The sequence below is a fragment of the Calonectris borealis genome, chromosome 1 (genome assembly GCF_964195595.1).
Source record: "Calonectris borealis chromosome 1, bCalBor7.hap1.2, whole genome shotgun sequence".
Taxonomy (NCBI): Eukaryota; Metazoa; Chordata; class Aves; order Procellariiformes; family Procellariidae; genus Calonectris; species Calonectris borealis.
In genome coordinates this window covers 25,762,850-25,781,098 of record NC_134312.1, presented here as the reverse complement: position 1 = coordinate 25,781,098, position 18,249 = coordinate 25,762,850, and the positions used below count along the sequence as shown (strand labels likewise).

Below are 18,249 nucleotides of genomic sequence, written 5' to 3'. Positions count from 1 at the left end.
TATTCAGACTCGCTGTCAGTTGTGACAGTAATGGCTCTCCTTAGCCTCAACTGCATCTTCACAAAAAGGGGAAGAATGTGAAGAAGCAAAACCAAACCCCAGCCTATCAAACTCCCTCAACCCAGGAAAAATGTCCTCCAGAATTTGGAAAATGTTTGCTTGGTCAGATTCACAGCCTCCCTGAAGTACAGTTTACACCTATAGTTTACAACTGTAGTACTATTGCCTGGTTCACATCTTGGGCTGTGGGAAAGGTGTGTGGCATAGCTGAAAACATGCAAGGATCCTGATAGCCTGTCTATAATCTGGTCGTCTCTTCAGGCCAAGCAACACCATTCAGTGAATATGAGAAAGGCAACGGGGCTCCAGCAACCACCTCCCCGCTCTGCCTTCCCCCCTCTCTGGAGCAGTGCATCCCTGTGTGACCTGACTCACAATATACCCTTAAGCTCGTGGCAAAGGTATTTTTCAATCTCATCTTTATCGTTAACCTCAATGTCAACATATCCAGGCCAATGGTAAAGGACTTTGACATCTTCTTCTCATAGATATTCTATGTAATTTGGAGAGTTTTTGATGTTACCTGAAAGAAGGCAATGAATTTCTAGTTTGCTCAGCAATTTTTTCTTTAAGCTTTTGAGTCTTAAGTGCCTCACCAAGGACCTTTTGGGGCACCTCCACAGCACAACATATTAACAAAAGGTATTCTAAACTAACTGGATTTGATATGAGGTCATTCCTTTGAATGCAAATGCAAAATTGAGCCTACTTTTTTTTCTTTTTTATAAAACAGAAGAGCATTTATACAGTTCAACAAAAAGAAAAAGTCCACACGTAACCAAACAAAAAAAAATTCTGAAAACACTATCTGAACAGAAATTTACAATTTGTTATCTTATGAATAAAGCAAATATAAAGATAGCAAAATAACAAATTCCGGAAATAGAGTTTTTTCCTTTTATTTAGTATGCATGGATTTAAAAAAAAAGATTTAAGCTTCCAATTATTGTATTTTTAAGTATAGAACTGCTGAAAGGATTTCTGGCCACCATACAGGCTAGCATGTCTGGCGTTCTTCTAGATTTGTAATTTTATTTCTTGTAAGGTCATTAACATAATAATTTTAGTCATTTTTTTGCTATGCTTGGAAAATAAGATTGTTTTAGAATCACATTAAAAAGGGATGAGAACACACACTTGCGAGAGAACAAAGGATATTTATTGACAGTGATAATGACAATATTTGATAACTTCTTCCTTGCTTTTTTAAAGAAAAGATGTTCTACTATGATACTCTAATCAAAATATTCTAATAGCTGAAATTCGCATTTATGTATAGAAGAGCTCCAACAGCTGACGTTTTTAGTTTTTACTTATACCACACAAACATTGCATAAGCAATGGTAAATCAAATAGAGATTTAGCAAGCAAGGGATTAAATAAGCAAGATTGGGTCCTGAAGTAAGGAATCAATAAATAATGGATATTCAAGTATGATGCTTTTACTTGTTGCTTATCCTGTACATTTGAACAATTTAGCCAAATGATGAAAAGACCCCTACAAAAGAGTATCTCAGTTACATTCCTCACTCTTCCACAGCTGAAAAAGTACATTGAGAATAACCTTTCTAAGCTTTGCTTTGAGAGTTACTCATTGCTTGAGGGAAATGAAATGCTCTCTGAGGGTTGCAGTGGCTGTTTAAATACTCTGTGTAAAGCTATAATGAATCTCTGTAGGAAACCAAAATGTCAACAATAAAAAATGTGAGCTAACGAAACTCTTATTTTTTGAATTATTATGTACACTAGAAAAAATAAAAGGGTTGTACTTACGGGAACGTCAACATATTTTGCAGCTGCTTTCACCTTTAGAAAATTAAAAATAAAACAACACACAGTAAGTGCTTAACACTACAGATTGTGCACAATTTCAGAATTATGCACAGAAAGAAGAACAGAACCATTGTGAATCCAAACACTTACAGTGAATGAAACTAATGATGAGAAGAAAGTGCCTTCATCGTATCTTGACAATTTAGATAGCACACCTTCTAACACTGAAACAACCTGGAGGAAAAGCACAGAGAAAAATCTAAATGCACAATATGAAAAGTAAATATTTTGAATGAGAATGTGAGTTTTTCTTCCTCAGATTTTTATTGTTCAGCAGGGCAATGCAAACCGTAAATTTGCTCACTTTCTCCATCTCACAAAGTGCTGAAATCAAGGACAACATTCTTTTCTCAGCTTCACCTATCGATCGAACTGATGGAAATCATTGTTGAACCACTGCAGAAATAGAAACCCAACCCAAAAATCCTCCTGATGGGGGCCTGCTACCCAACACCCCTTTACTGCCTCTAGAACGTGTGGTTAAATATAGGAGTGTGTGTACTCAGCATGTGTTTTGGGTAGAAAACACACGTTATTTTCTAGGATCACAGTTTCTAAGATCACAGTTTCAAAGATGGTGGAGCACAATTGTTAGAGGTGGTGATCTTGATATCATGTTCCTCTTATCTTTGCTATTGAATAGAAACCCAGCTCTGATTTCACCCAACAGTGTAATAGCACTAGAGTTTTCTGTCAGCTCATCTTCAGCAACGGCATGTGCTGTTGAACTGATACTACATGGCCAAGAAGGGGCAAGAAAATGTAGGCCCCAAATCTCTGGTGCGGTGTGGTTCCTCTCCCCCATGCTTTCACCTGCGATTCTCTGAGTAGGGGGACTCCTCAGTAAGTGGCATGAAAAGGCGTTTTTGCCAAAATATATTTCTGATAAAAAAAAATCTTACTAATTGCATTAATTATAGCCTTAATGTTTAAACTCCCCCAAATTAGCCTTAAAGCAAACAAATCCCCTTCTCACGTCCTTCTGTGATGTTATGTTGCTCAAGTCATTCATGGTATGTAACATAAAATACTGTCAGCCGTTGTATTCCTGCACATTTGTTTTACACATATGAATTGCTTTCCAGTTTATATAAAGGTTGTTTTAAAAGTCATCCCTTGCTCCCAACACAGTCATTCCCACAGCCACGAATATCATTTTATGAGTGTGAGAATAGAACAAAATTCCATCTGGCATGCTGTTAATGGGCACTGTAACAGTGTCACAACAGTGTCACCTCCAGAGGAACTGAGATCATCACTTTACAATAAGCCCTGCTCTTAACAGTTCAAGGAGCAGGAGCAAGTGCAAACCTACATTTGTCATTTATCAATCTAACCTGTCATATTTACAGTGATTAATTAAGACACCAGTACATAGGTGCCGATCAAGGAATAAAACCACATCACGAGAGAGAGTGGCAGTTGTTTCTGCACCCCATGCACAGTATAATTACAGTTCCTTTATTAGACCAAATACCAGCTTTCTGCTTTGCTGTTGCATGCCTGTGAGAAGCTGCCATTCATACTTTAACTCAATTTATCTGACTGGCAAGGATTCTTTCTGCAGAAGGGTGTTCAATCTTACTGTGCAAAGATCTGCTATGGAAGGGGCTGATCTCACAAACAACATGGTGTCCACAGTGCCAACAAATGGTTCCAATACAAGTGGGACACAAAAGAACAGAGAGCAAAACATTGCAGTGTCAAGGATGTCCATTTAAACGAAAGGCTTAGTTATGAAGCTGGAAACTTGTTTTCTGAGATCTCAGTGTACAGACCTGTGAAGCTCTAAGAGCATTTCTGCGTATACCTCACATTCTCTGAATTGGTTACCCTGAGACACACTGTGCTTTGTTCCATTGTTTTGTGCTATTCCTGTGATTTGCTAAATGCTTTAGCTTGGTAAGTCTCTTGCGTACAAAATGCACAGTATAGTCTTTACCAAGTAAAGTCTCACTGAAGTAAAAGAACTCTTCATTTTCATAGATGACTTGCAGCTAAAAACAATTACTGAAACACTTATTCCACTGGAACACAAAGGAAATAATACAGAGGCATAGGCTAAAAAATAATGAAAATGTATTGGATAAAAAAAATGAACACACATGGATATTATGCACATTGATGTGCATTTTTCCTGGCCAAAACCAAGAGTGAAGCATCAGCCTTCCTCTGTACCTCCAGAGGCTTTCTGCCTTGAAACAGAAGCAATCAGGATGTCATTGGCATTTCACATCTCAAGTGAGGAGAGACTGGTTAAGCTTCTAATGATCAGCCAGTGATCATCAGAATATTTGCTTCCTGTTCCAAGATTTCAACCTCTGGTAATAGTATATGTGATACCTAATAATGCAAATCCCTCTGTATTGATGGCAGTTGTCTCTAGAATTTCTTGTACATACATTCAGGAGGAATATGACTGTTTTCTTCCTTCTTCTATAATCTCAGATATTAAAAAAAATAATGAAAAGTTTAACCTTCAATAGCATGATTTGCTCTGATTAAATTTCCCTTTCTCCTCTTCCTCTTCAATAACTCTAAACCCATAAACTGACAGGTCAGTTCGGACTGATATCAGGCAGCATGTAAAACTCGAAACTGTTGAGTTGAACCATTTGTAGTTACGTTTACACCAAAACTTCACTTTAGAGAAAAAATGTGTGTGGTTTTTACACGTTTATCAGTAAGTGGACACATTTTGCTTAAACTTCTATAACAATTCTACAGAAACCTTCCTCTTCAACTCCTGTGCAAGCATAGTGGGTGTCAATCCGAAAGGAGATTCCTGCTCCCCCCACCCTGTGCCAACAAGTGAAAATGAAGGCATGATGAAAATATGACCACAGTCTTATTTTTTTCCCACTAACTCACAAATTTTAAATGTACAGCTTTTTTCTCCTACTTTGAAAATCAGATATTTCTGGGTAGTTGGCAATGCATAGATAACAAAATATCTTATAAAATCTTTCTGTTCTATCATTATTTGCTGTGCCCTTCAAACTATTAGGGACTGAAAGCTTTTCTTTTATACCAAGCACTTAAGACTTTTGCTGGAGTAGAGGTGCTACCTCTAACATAAGACATTGTTTAAGTTTTCTTCACTTATTCTCCAGGTACCTATATCATGTCAAAACATATTTTCTTTTTAAATATAAAAAAACCTACAAAGTCAATTTCAAGAAATAGCAACTTATAAAATATTTTTAAATTAAATGGTTTGTGGAGCAAAATCTCATAAAAAAGCTATACTGATACTCTGGATGTTGTCTATCTTTAAATACAAAATTTAAATACTACTTAGTGATAGGAAGAAAGTTCTCATGTGAAAAATAAAACAAAAAATAAAACATGCTATTACTTAAGCTAATATTGACATAATCAAGTCCTACCAGTTCTGCTAGCTGCTAGCAGTTTTTATCTATAAGAAACACAGAAGAGAAACTTATCCAATTAGAAAGTTGCACAGAAATTGTTTACCTAATGTGTTATAAAATTTAATTTTGTAAATTAAATATTATTTGGATGACTGTTATTTACAAATCATGTTGCTGTCCCCTCCAATCTCATTGTGTACAGAAAAAACTGTGTGATATTTAAAGACACTTCAGAAGTTCAATAATTAGAGATGTATTTCTCTGCTTTATTATAAATTAAAATCTAAATTGTTTTACCTTTGAAACAAGAAGTGAAATAATTTCTTTAACAGTTTCTTCAATCAAGTCATCTATTTTTGAATGGTATTGTTGCTGCATTTCAAAAGATAAAAAAGCATTAGCATGTATATGAACACACACTTTTGTCATAAGTCATAAATGGTACAAAGCTGATAACCCTGCCAGATCAGATTTACTTAAAATTATCATTTTGAACATCAGAAGAACAAACCCTTGAAAACGATCCACCCAATCAACACTTTCTTACATTCTGTGTTGAAAATTTTCCCATGTACACTGTTGAGTTAAGCAGCTAATGGGGTTATTATTTAGATGAATTGAGTTCTTATTCTTATTCAGGCGAAGGAATGTGAAGGATACTTTTTGTCTTCTCCTATATAATTAAGGTGGCCATGTATTTTTTTTCTAAAGGGTTGGTTTAGCTGGAGAAGCAAAAAGACTAGAATAAGATTTAATTAATACAGCATTTCATGTCTGACAACTCTCATTCATAAGTTATTTTAAATGTCCTCTAGAAATAAAATGAGCTTCAATTGTTCATCCTAAAAGAGCCTTTCTGTTAGCACAGTGAGCTGCAGTTTATACAAATCTTACAATATGCTCAAGCAAGGGCAAAATTAAAATTTCATCAACAAAGCAGAATAGATGGTAACAAATTAATAGGCCATAAAAGGCATAATAAACCAGACTTCATTCTCCACAGCTTTTTTCTTTTGCTTTTTCATAAAGAAGGTGCCTTTAAGTAAATGCTTTTAAAATAAATCTGAAAGACTTTTTAGATAATACTACAGAGTTCTCTCCTGAAATTAACAGGAACTAGGGATCCCATTCTGTCAAGGAGGCACACCAATTTAAACAGTAATTCTTCCTTTAGAAACATTTATCTGACAGCAAAGATTGTCCCCAATAGCCACTTCACAGAAAATGTGACTTGTAAAGACTAACCCTATCTTCATAGTTCAAGGCTACATGGAACAGCCAACAGCATAATGCTCAGAGTAAACGTAATGAGGTCAGTATAAACATTAGCCTAACTTAGCAGCTGCCAGCTGAATAGTTTTCAGAGTTGTAAGTTTTTAAAGGCTATTTTGCATCTCTCTCAGAGTAGCCATACACACCAAAACATTAAATCTGATCTGCTTAATATATTTAGCAATGATTTTCTAAACAGCGCACCTACCGAACTTGCATTTAAATTAAGAGAGAATAAAACTATGAGATGTGTTTGCTCACACATACGTATCTGTTCCAGGTACCAACACCAAGCGTGTTAATTTTTGGTTTTAATTTCTTTTAAATTTTAAAAACACTTGGAAAATGTGAATACACGTCTCAGACCAACACCAGCAGACATCTCGGAAGAGTGAAAGAATGTATTAGAAATACACCAAAGAACTTTCCATAGTTCCAGATATATTTTATTCTAACCATATTGATGTTTTGACCAATATAATATTCCCTTGATCTGCTAAGGATTTAAATCAACCCAAATGTCTGACATCTGTTGCTTACACTTGGTTTCTTACTCTCTGAAAACAATAAATAATTACATTCCCATAGATGCATGTCAAAACTATACATATTCCTATGATCACAGCTGTCCTTCCCATAAAGTGTCTGCAACTTTACCTCCACAGCACATTAAATTAATGAATATATAGTTCCTACATTTTTGCTTTTTTCTTTTCTTTTTCCTTTTCTTTTTTTTTTTTAATCACTGCAAGGCATATAATTTTGTAGGAATGGAATATAATCAGTAAGTAGCTTCACTGTGTGACCAAGAAAAACAAGTACTAAATCAAATTATTCAAAAATCACAACAAACTTCCAAAATCATGACATTTATTTAAAATAATTTTTGATTTTTTAACCTGAATTTAATTTCCTTTTTTTCAAGATTTATTTTACAACCTATGAGATCATAAATTCTTTTAACCCACTGCTCCCCAGTGCCAACTGCCACCAAAACAGCCACCCCCGACAAAACAAAACTTCAAATCCTTGTGGAAGATTATTTGACTCCAGGAGACAGGCTTTAGGAAGATGGCAAATATTGTGGAATTAATGATAAAATCGTATGAGCTGGCAAGGTTATATGCACAATCCTGAAATCAGCACTTGTAGAACTCCAGCTTTTCTACTTCTGCCAAGCTTGCTCGGTAAGAGGAGACAAATCCTCACTCCTTTTCCAAACACATTCATGGATAGTTGTGCCTTTACATTCCTCTGCTGGCTGATATGATCACAGTCCACATGGAGTCTGAATCTAGACAAGTCAGCTCCCACAGCTAAATTATTTGAATACACGTTGTGGAGTCTTTCAGCATCATCTCAAAGCCCCTGAAGGGGGGCTCTGTCTTTCCAGCTGCCCTAGAGTAACTCCCAGTAAAATACGAAATACAGCTGCAGCTGTAGGAGCTACATGGGAGAAAATTATGCTTAGTGGCAAAGTGTGTCAGAAGATGCAACCAAACAGGACTGTCTTTTGAGGACAATGTGGTCTTCCAAACGTGGCCCTCTGCTCCTACTGGCATTTGGAAGGAGATGAAGTATTTTAGTGCCTTTTGACACTCGTGCTTTTGGGGAACTGAGGAGTTTTTTCCTAAATCCTGTGGTGATGAGCTGAGAACTGTAAGTTGCTCAATTTTACAATATATTCAATTTTCTTTTCTGTTTTACCTCACTGTTGAGTGACTGTTGACCCAATATTGGAGGTGGCTTTTATAATTACTTGGATATTTTGGTTTTGGTTTTGTTTAAAAGATTTTGAAGCTAGCTTTCCTTTGTTTATTTTAATGTTGGATGACTGTGAAAATAAATTGCACGTGATCGTCTGAACAGAAACTGCTACTGCCAACATATAACATTACAATATTACATACATATTAAATTGTCCCTGCAGTTTTACTATCAAATAGGCTATAATCCTCTACTACTTATGCAGTTAAACAAGTCTCTTCCTTGAATTGTATGAACCAAAATAGCTTCAGAAACAAAGTTCATCAAATTAAAGCCCACTTTTCCCTAAACTTTTCTACAGATACACAAAGCACTGGCTGTGGCACATTCCACTGAAATGGCACATCACTCATTTTTCCCCAAATTGAAAAGCATGTCTCTCTTCTTTTATAAGCATGATAGGCTACTGGGAGGCTGGAATTCTGAAACAACTAAAATAGCTTCTATCCATGTTCCGCTCTGAAGCACTCAACAGTATAGACCAGTGGCATTTACTCTGTTCATGCCACCCAGTTACACAAAACAACAAATAAGCTGTGACTCAGATCTAAGGTCCTGCTTGAATCTAACGATTTGTCAACCTAAATGGCCCCAGAAATATCTTCTATTTTATTCTTGCTTCCAGCAATATTTCCTGTGTGATTCTTACCTATCATACTCAAAAAGGTGAATGTTGCCAGAATACTGCAACATCTAGATCATAAAGTTATAAGTTAATAGGTTTTAATAGGTTTTAAACTATTTATCACAAATAACAAAGGCTAAAAAATCTCTGGTTTGAATATTGTGTGACAGAAAAGGTTTCCCTTACTGCTGCTATTAATATGACTTGGGATCCATGGACTGTAAAGGAGTAGCACCTGCTGGCTTCTGGTTCAGGAAAGAAGGAAGTGGGATACTGCTCACTGTACAACTACCCAAGATTACATTTACTGAAACTAAGGAGCTGGGCAGGCAACTGTTTGAGAAATAGCAGCAACGGTATGTTACTTAGCTGTCTTGCTGTACCCTTCCCCTGTACAGCATGAATTGCCATTCTGGTTGTCCATGAAGCAGGCTGCAGGCACCAACAGTTAGTCTGAGATAAGGCAATTCTTCCCTGGACCTGCTTTTCAAACCCTACTAGGACAACTGCCAACTAATGCAGAAGGCATCCAGCAGCTGAGCTCTCTTTAAACACAATGTGATGATCATCCGTATAGCCAAATTGTGCTGTGCTTCTCTTAGGCTTTAAGATGATATCCAGAAGGCAAGGAGGGGAGCCCTCCTGAATGGCAGACTTAGTGACTCTTTATGAGAGTGGACTTAAGTGGAAGACATTTGGGAGAATGGTGAGCAGTGCATGAAGTAACGTAGGAAAACCAGGGGACTCAATCAAATTTAACTCTAAACTCAAGGTGCTGATTGCTAACCATGACAAGAATGCCCTAATTACATGTTAAGTAAGAATTCCCTCCTATCTGACAACACAGGATAAAAACTTCCACATCTGACTCCACTTGAACAAGATATACAACTGCTTATAGCTCCATATAAGGAATGAGAAGGGCATGCTGTATTCAAGGAAATGTTTGAGTCTAACCATCTAATTAAATAACACCTTTCATCACTTGCAGAATAAGTTCTAGAAACTGTCAGTGTTGAGTTTTAGGTGAACAAACAGCCCTTTTGAAAAATTTTAACTCAGGCCTTATGGAATGCTTTTCTTGACTGGCATAAAGGACCATGTTTGAGACTAAAATGAAGATGAAAGAGGACAAGGGAAAGAAAGGTAATATGGAAAAGGTGTCAAGACCAAGTGGCTAAGTAGGAGTAATTGGAAATGCCAGCGCTTCTATAGAGAAGTCAGAGATGCAACTGTTTATGTTATCAGATGCTCTTCTGCCTGCTTTGACAGATGGGCAGATTCCAGAAGTATCTTACCCAACAAATCTTGAAGCGTTTCAAACAACTATGGTATCAGCTATGAGCAACTGAAAAGCCAATAATTCAAAGTCTATGAGAAAGAAGGAAGTTTCCACACTGTCTGATAATTTCTGACGTGAAGAATTTGAGATTCCTTTGGTTCATTAGATGAATTGGCATAAAGATTAATTTGGGGACTTTGAAAGAAGTATGTATTTCATCACAGATATGCTAAATTGTCAAACTCTCGCACTGAAAAGAAGCACTGAAAGCATTTGGGGTCATGGTCAAACCTACTAGGGAACAAGGGCTGTGTTTCTGTTTTGGCGTTGTGAAGAGTGTATGATGGGGCTTGAAAATCTAGAGAATGGGAAGATTTCAGAAGATAATCTGGTGAGGCTCTGTAGTCCAAAAGGCAACCGCAAATGCTGAACTTTGGCTCTGAGGGGACTGGCTGACAATGCAGGAGGCATTGTCCAGAGCAAATGAGAGGAATGGCGTGACTGAAGAATGAAGTTATACCATCTGTCTGCAGGTCTTTATGGAGGTACTAGTATTGTCTGTCCTCAAAGAAGGGTGTGCATACATGTATTTGCAGGATACTGCTTGGACAGCAAGTAAAAGATGAAACGGCAGCATCAGCCTAAGACAAAGAGTTGCTAGCTGTGATTTACTTCTGATGAGCCTGAAACAAGTTGTTTGCTGCTCTTTTGCTTCACTGAGAACTGAAAGAGTCCAAAAATTTGTGATCCGGTGAGACAGGACACTTGGTCTGAAAAGCAGAAGAGTGAAGAATTCATCTGGAACCACCTTAAGAGATGAACAAGGAAAGAAGAACTGAGAAGCTGATGATCATTCTGTAGCAAGGTCAGGCAGATAAAGGAATTCTGAGGGCTAGGCTAATAAATTTACAAGAAAAGCAATATTACCATTTAAAATAAAAAGTGGCTGTTAATAACCAAAGAAAAAATGTAGGTTAAAAAAACAATGAAAAAACACTTACCCATTGATTAGCAAACTGGTTCACATCAAGGAAAACCAAAAGGAAAAATAAAGATGACAGGGTAGAACAGGAAAATGATGAATGTCTCATTGAATTGGAAAAAAAAAAAAGACAATTACATTGAATACGCCAACTTAAAAAGATGAGTCAATAAAATGAAAAGCACAATAAAGAAATGCAAAAATCAACAGAAACAATATGACCAAATAATGTAAACGTGAAACTGCCCAAAGCAGACATACTTTTTTGTTGCCAAATTCTGACAAATGTTTTTATCCTCTCTCCAAAATGAAATCAAACAAAATTACACTGCTAATGCATTAGCACAGCAAGAACAGTTTTAATTTTATGCTGGTAATCTCACCAGTCTACGTAGTATGCCCTTTTCACTTCACAGATTATTCCTGCCAAGAGTGACAGGGAAGGACAGTAGTCAGTGAAGTCTAAATATACTTCAAAAGCACATCAGTGCTCCATTGTGGAGTATCTACAGCAGACTACTGCCAAAATTGTCCTTGGAGACCAAATAAAAAAATCCCATTAAATTACCTGATTATTTCTTTCTTATATTTTCAGCATGTATACAGGCATGAATGTTGGGTATATGAGCCATTTAAAAACAAACTTACTTGTTTAAAACCTGGCTGCAAAGGACAATGTTTTGGCTCTATTTTAATATTACAAAAGAGTCCTGAAGTGGACTCTTTCTCTGCTGCAACCCAAGAGAAATTCCCGGAGGGGCTGTGTGTCAAGAAATCCTCTGAATGTTCAATAGACTCACAGGTCAAGCAAATAAATTACAGAAGCACTCTGTGTCTTCTGTGGTGGAATATGAGGGGCTGTGTCTTGCATGATGCTTCTAGGGAGCAGTCTATGCATGCTCCTATACAAACAGAGCTATATGACACATTTCAGCTAGTTTGAAATTAAGCTACTAAGGACTGTCTGCAGTGTGAGAAGTTTCAGATTAACCGAACATAGGAATTAAACATACAAAATTCTACTTACCTCTTGCCCCCCATCCAGTATGCAGAGTTTAGCCGTCTGTTTTTTGGCATCGACTAAGACATTAAACATGGTACACAGAGAAGAAGGGATACGCAAGTCTGTTGATTTGTTTGTCTTTTGCAGCTTGAGTTCAAATGCAATTCTTGTTCTGTTTATTAAAACACAATTCATAGTATGAGTCTCTCTGATAATTCTGAACAACCAGTGTACAAATGTATAAACCTTACTAAACATGTTGGCTCAACAATGTACATGCATGGGAGAACATCTTAGAAATAAAATTCTGTAAGTGCAGAATATCCACCCATTCAATAAACAATTGCATTGATGGTAATCTCAAGGTTCTCCACTGCTTCAGCTAATTCAGCTGAATAATAAAAGTATTATCTTCTTGCCTACTAGATAAGAATATCCTTCCTTCTATGATAACTGAGAACAATTTAAAGCAATGAAAATGCCCCACATTTTCCAGCACTTCTATGTTAAATCATACCGAATACTTGCTTCTAAGAAATATAATTAAAAAATCCTCTTCTGGCTTTAACAGAAAAGTGAATTTTATTGAAGAAAAGGAGTTTATTATTAAGCAAATATTAATATTTATATTGAAAAGTAAGATGTATCAGAGGATACATAATACAAAAAGACTATTTTCTTCTCACACCAGTGTAAATAAGGAGCAATGTCACTGAAATAAATTATAATACTTCAAAATACACAAATATAAAAGTAGTGTTTTATTTCCACTCTTATTTTTAAATGTGGGTACCAGAAACTGACACAATGTTTGAAGAAGATGGGAACAGATGCATCCTATTTCCATTTTAAAAAGTTTTATAGATCATATTAGTATGACAATAAGAGTTATAATAGAATAGTTCCATCATTCTTTTCTGAGTTGCTACTGTCTAATACAATCCACCTTATGGATATAATTTACTGCCTTTGTTATCTGATGAACAGTATCTTTGACCACAATAAAACATACTTAGTGTATTAACACTAGTATGTTAGGTATTAAGTCTAAAATATTAATACATTTTATGTATTGACACTAGGATCATTCTGTAATATTAATTAAACCTTCATTTATTGCCACCAGAATCTTCTTATTCTCTACAAAAACAAGCAGCAAAGATGTCAGGATTGGTATCACAGACCAAAACTCTTTTTTTTTGGAATTCTTTTTGTAATGCCTCTGTGTTAATAATTCTGTTCTCAGCTTCTGGTTGTGATCCTGGCAGTGAGCCATTTTTAACCTATTTTGTGTGTGCCATTAAAATCTGCATAGTCAAATCTGTATGGTGCAAAGTTTTAGATAATGACACGTGGCATTAGATTTATTGCCTAGGAGAAATCCAAGTATTTATATTATCACAATTGCCTTTCCCACATTAATCTGTAATAATCTTTAAAAAAGACGTAAGATGAATTTGAGAAGATTCATTTTTCAATAAATTATTTTAACTAGTACTAATTATATATATATTTGTATTTTAGTCCTGTTCATGAGAGTCCCAGTGTAAAGACTTTTTTCATTTTTTTCTAGGCTCGAAGTCAATATAATCAATATATTTCTGCATCTCAATGCTACTCCTTTTGGGGTTTTTAAGACTAAGATTGCACTGATAGTCTTCCAGTCCTTTGAGATTTCACCATTTTTCTAAGATCTGTTAGATATTTGTTGACTGAGCTTCTATGCCAAATTCTTTAGAACAGATGAATGTAAGCTTACATGACTTCAATTTTATTAGATATTGTCTCATATCTTCCTTTGCTACAGAGCTTAAACTTTTATTCCATTCACTATATCACCCCCCTTCCAAAATCACATAGAAATGTTTGTGAAATGCTTCTGCCTTTTTTACCATTTCATCACTGTAGCTCTAGCAATAGGCTCATATACTAAGCCTGAGGTTCTCCTTGTTCCTACTATGTTTAACAGAAAATAATAAAATACTATGTTATCAGATTTAACCTTACTGGATGTTAAAGGTTCTCTGTTTCTTTAGCTTTCCTTATCAATGTTGTATATTTTCTGATTGACACTATTAGTTTGTCTACAAATTGTCTTTTTTTTTCCCCCATTCTTCTATTTATTTTTTTAAAAATCAGTATTTTTGTGTGTCCAGACTAAGCTTTCTCTATATGTGGGATCATGGCTTCTGAAGCACCTAATATGAGAACCCTGTAAATTTTCTAGACATACAGATATTTCTTCTAAACTCAATGATATGTACTGAAAGCTATGGCAGAGATCTTTTTGGATCACCAATATTTAATTTAAAAGAATATACCCATAATGTATATAACGTTATGTTTTCTACAATTTCCAGAAGCTTAGCAATATAAAACTTAGTTTCAGTTAGACGACTTTACAGATAGCCTTCTTTTGTTTATGGTGTAAATACAGAAATGCTGTATACTCTTTAGTTTGTAATATATTTCTTAGAGACAGTACTCTAAAATAATGGTAAATTAAGTACTATTATTAATTGAACATGAAGAATAATATAGTAATGGAGAAGGGAAATGTGCAAAAAGAAAAAGGATTTCTTCACGCAGAATTCTGAGATTTGTTAGTATTTGCCACAAACATGGAACAGAAAAGAGATTTGGTTTATTCACTTCCAAGGGTCTATGCACAACATATGTAGAAATTCTCCTTGGTATTTCCTAGATGTTGCCAAATTGCTGATTGCCAGATGCTAGGAAATACAAGTCATGGTCTCTTTACAGTTGCCCTGATTCCTATTACAGGATTTTGGTACAGATGTACCTCTGCGAGCCAGTATGGCTGCTACTATGTTAATTTTCAAATCTCTCCCAATTTTTAATTGATCATTTCAACTGTACCTTTTAACGCAGGCTTCTATCATGTCAGTGGCCATGAGTTTAAGTCTCTGCTCTAAATGGTGGGCAAATTCTGGTTCTGGCCAGTGAAGATCAAAAACAAACATCTGCAGAGCATCCAGTTTCCAGAAAAGATCTTCTGATGTAGCTGAGCCATTGCTATAAGAAACAAAACAAAACAAAGTCCCCAAGAAACAGAAGATAAACGTATGGATGTCTATCCCAGTTGCCACAGAATTATCTAAGGTAGTAAGATCTCCTTATCACACCATCTTCCTCCTTCATGTCACTGTACCTCATAGCACAGATGCTCTTACTCCAAGAATGTGAAAATGGTCATGGAAAATTTAAAATAATTCCCATTAGGGTGAAAAAAGTAACTTTTTCTCATCTGTAAGCTGAGAAATATGACAGGCTAGGGAGGTAGATGGGATGATGGGGAATATGGAGAATGAAGTAGCTCAAATTTCAGTTCAAGACAGGAAAAATAAAGGGTACAGGAATTATTAATTAGTAAGGAACTTTTCAAAACAGTGAAGACTTTGCACATGTTTTCTTGCCTTCATAACTCTGGTAGATAAGCCTACTAAAGAAATGAGGATGCTAGTAGTAATATTGTAAAAGAGATACCCAGACAAATAGCCCCTTGATAAACACTCATTAATTCTAACTGAGGGAATAACATCAGATCCTGGTGGAAAAAAGAGAACAGAAACTATTTAAAGAAATTTATGCACAAACAAAACAGGGGATTAATATGGCTCTATGTCATCTTAGATTGTCCATGTAGTTTTAAAGTTCTTCTTCCAACCTGAACTGATTGTTAAATTTAAAGACATTTGCTTGTGATAAGATACAACAATTTAAGGCTAATCTTAGCAGTAACTACAGTTACACTTCCACTGTCGTCGTGGATTAATCACATTTTCATGATGCGTTGTATTGTAATGCTTAGGTTATTGTTTAAGGACAGTTATACTACGCAGCACGGCATTCCAGGATGTTAGTGACACAAGCAACCAAAACTCAGCCTGACAATCCGAATTCAGATCCAAAGAGTTTAAATATGTCACTACTGCCATTTTCTTTCTTCTGCCGCATGACAAAAGAACATAATTATCAAAGCCTTAAGGGATCCCAGCTCTCATGGAAGGAGTCAGCAAGTGCTGAGTGTGCTCAGAACAGAGCAGGGTCACATTAAAAAACAAACGAAAAAAATAGAAAGGACTTCTAATATCTGACCACCTAATGCACCCCTCAGACAGTAGCACCACCACCGGTTCACACCAGGTTAGCCGAGACAGCAGGCAGTGAAGTGAAGCAAAGCACAGCACATGTTCAGGGCTCTGAAGAGGCAGCATGGATGCAGCAGGGGCACTGCTTCGATCTCGCAGCACCCCACCAGCTTCCAGACCCACCCCCTTGCCTTGCTGCCTTAACGCTACCACGACTTCGAAGCCATCGCTGTCTTCTGCAATGTCGTCTCTGTGCCAAGAGGGGCTGCTGGGCCAGGTGAAGGGGACAGCCAGCGAGGGCCGGGCCGTGGGTGACAAGCTGGGAGCAGTGGTGCCTGCCTAAGGAAAAGGTGGGCTCCGAGCAACCGACCCTGACTTCGGCTTTGGTTTTAAATGGTGCATGTTTTGATGTCTTCACCATGCATAGGAGGATATCCCACAGTTTCAGACAGGCCTTTTTGATATCATGCATATTTTCCCCACTTATTTTAAATAGTAATTGTTAATTTTGCATTGTATCGTGCTCCTGAAAGAAAACAGCAGAAACATGAAAAAGGCCCATGGGACTGCTAAGATTACAACTTGCATAGGGACGTTACCTGTTAAGATTGGACCTGAGTAGGGAGCACTTTTATACACCGCTAAGTTTAATTAAGAAATAGAAATAAAAAACCACCAACACTCCTTAGAAAGTTTATAATCCTGTTGGACCGTTTCTTAAGTTATATGATAACCAAATATTGAAGAATTCACTACATGTCCTGTGTACACTAGCAGTGAGTGAAGTTGTAGATGCTATGTTATACACAATATTTGATTCAAAAGTGACTTAGTCAATTTTTGAGAAGACTGGGGTAAAAGAAGAAGACAACAGAAACGGGGACAATTTCAGTATATATATTACAGTTGATAAGAACACGTATTTTCTAGAAAACAAACCATACTTTCTCAAGAAAGAGAACTAGCATTTTTCATCATCAGATCATACAATTTAACCATATTTTTTTCTTCCATAGTTTTTTCTTTTTTGCCTAATGGAATTCCAAATGAAATTCTTTAGGACTCAGGATGACTAATGTGCTCTCAATAACATCAATGTATTCTTATGCACGTTCACTCCCTGGTAGCCACTTAATTTGGTTTCATTATACTACCAAATAAAGTTTCACAATTATAATAAATGTAATAATAGACACAGGTTCATGAAACACTAATTCATTCTGTGAGAAACACTAATTCATTCATTCTCTTTTCATATAATTTTGAGGTCCCATTCTTCAATTTTTTATTCAGCATTGTCCAAGGACATTTGAATTTAACTAATATATTATACTAGTAAGATGGGAAGGGAAATAAAGTGCTAAAACAGAAACTATTTTTTCCTAGTTCGCACATCCAGACACAAACGTCTAATTTGTTTGTTAAATGCTGCAGAAAACTCTGATTTCAATCAACTTGTTACTGCTATTTGTACCAGATACTTGTTTTATTTGGATTTTAGGATTTTTCCTGGCTCTTAGTCAGTAAAAGCATTAGAAATGGTATTGATTGTCAGCATATACTTCAATACCCTGAAGTGGTTGTACAGTCTATAGATTGCTTTCCCTACAAGGAGCTGGTTATGTCACTTCAGGGTTTAATACTCCATAAAGTATAACATGAAGAAGAGCCAAACTCAGTTTTTACCTCCTGCTGGCAGCAGGAGGAATTCCTGCATTTGAATCAAACCACCAAAGCATTTGAATCTATATCTACAATCTACATAATTGCAGAATCATTTTTTTGTGGAGGGGCAGGACACGTTCTTGGCTACTGAACAGTTTTTATATGAACATGTATGGTAAAGCTTCTTCAATATAATGAATGGAATAATATTGCTCTACCAGGAAACTGAACTGGTACTCTTTTTTAAAAAACTGTATTCAATATAGTTATCTAA

At 36.2% G+C, this 18,249-nt stretch overlaps 1 protein-coding gene across 1 annotated transcript in view; it reads right to left on the bottom strand.

Annotated features, from left to right (window-relative positions):
• The window catches only part of CADPS2 (calcium dependent secretion activator 2), a 331,334-nt gene that overhangs the window by 30,813 nt on the left and 282,272 nt on the right, over positions 1 to 18,249 (bottom strand). The window contains exons 22-26 of the mRNA XM_075146854.1: positions 15,079 to 15,234; positions 12,223 to 12,370; positions 5,565 to 5,639; positions 1,984 to 2,067; positions 1,834 to 1,866 (exon numbers count right to left, since the gene is read on the bottom strand). Of these exons, the coding sequence (XP_075002955.1) occupies positions 1,834 to 1,866; positions 1,984 to 2,067; positions 5,565 to 5,639; positions 12,223 to 12,370; positions 15,079 to 15,234 (496 nt within the window). The remainder of the gene's footprint in view (positions 1 to 1,833; positions 1,867 to 1,983; positions 2,068 to 5,564; positions 5,640 to 12,222; positions 12,371 to 15,078; positions 15,235 to 18,249) is intronic.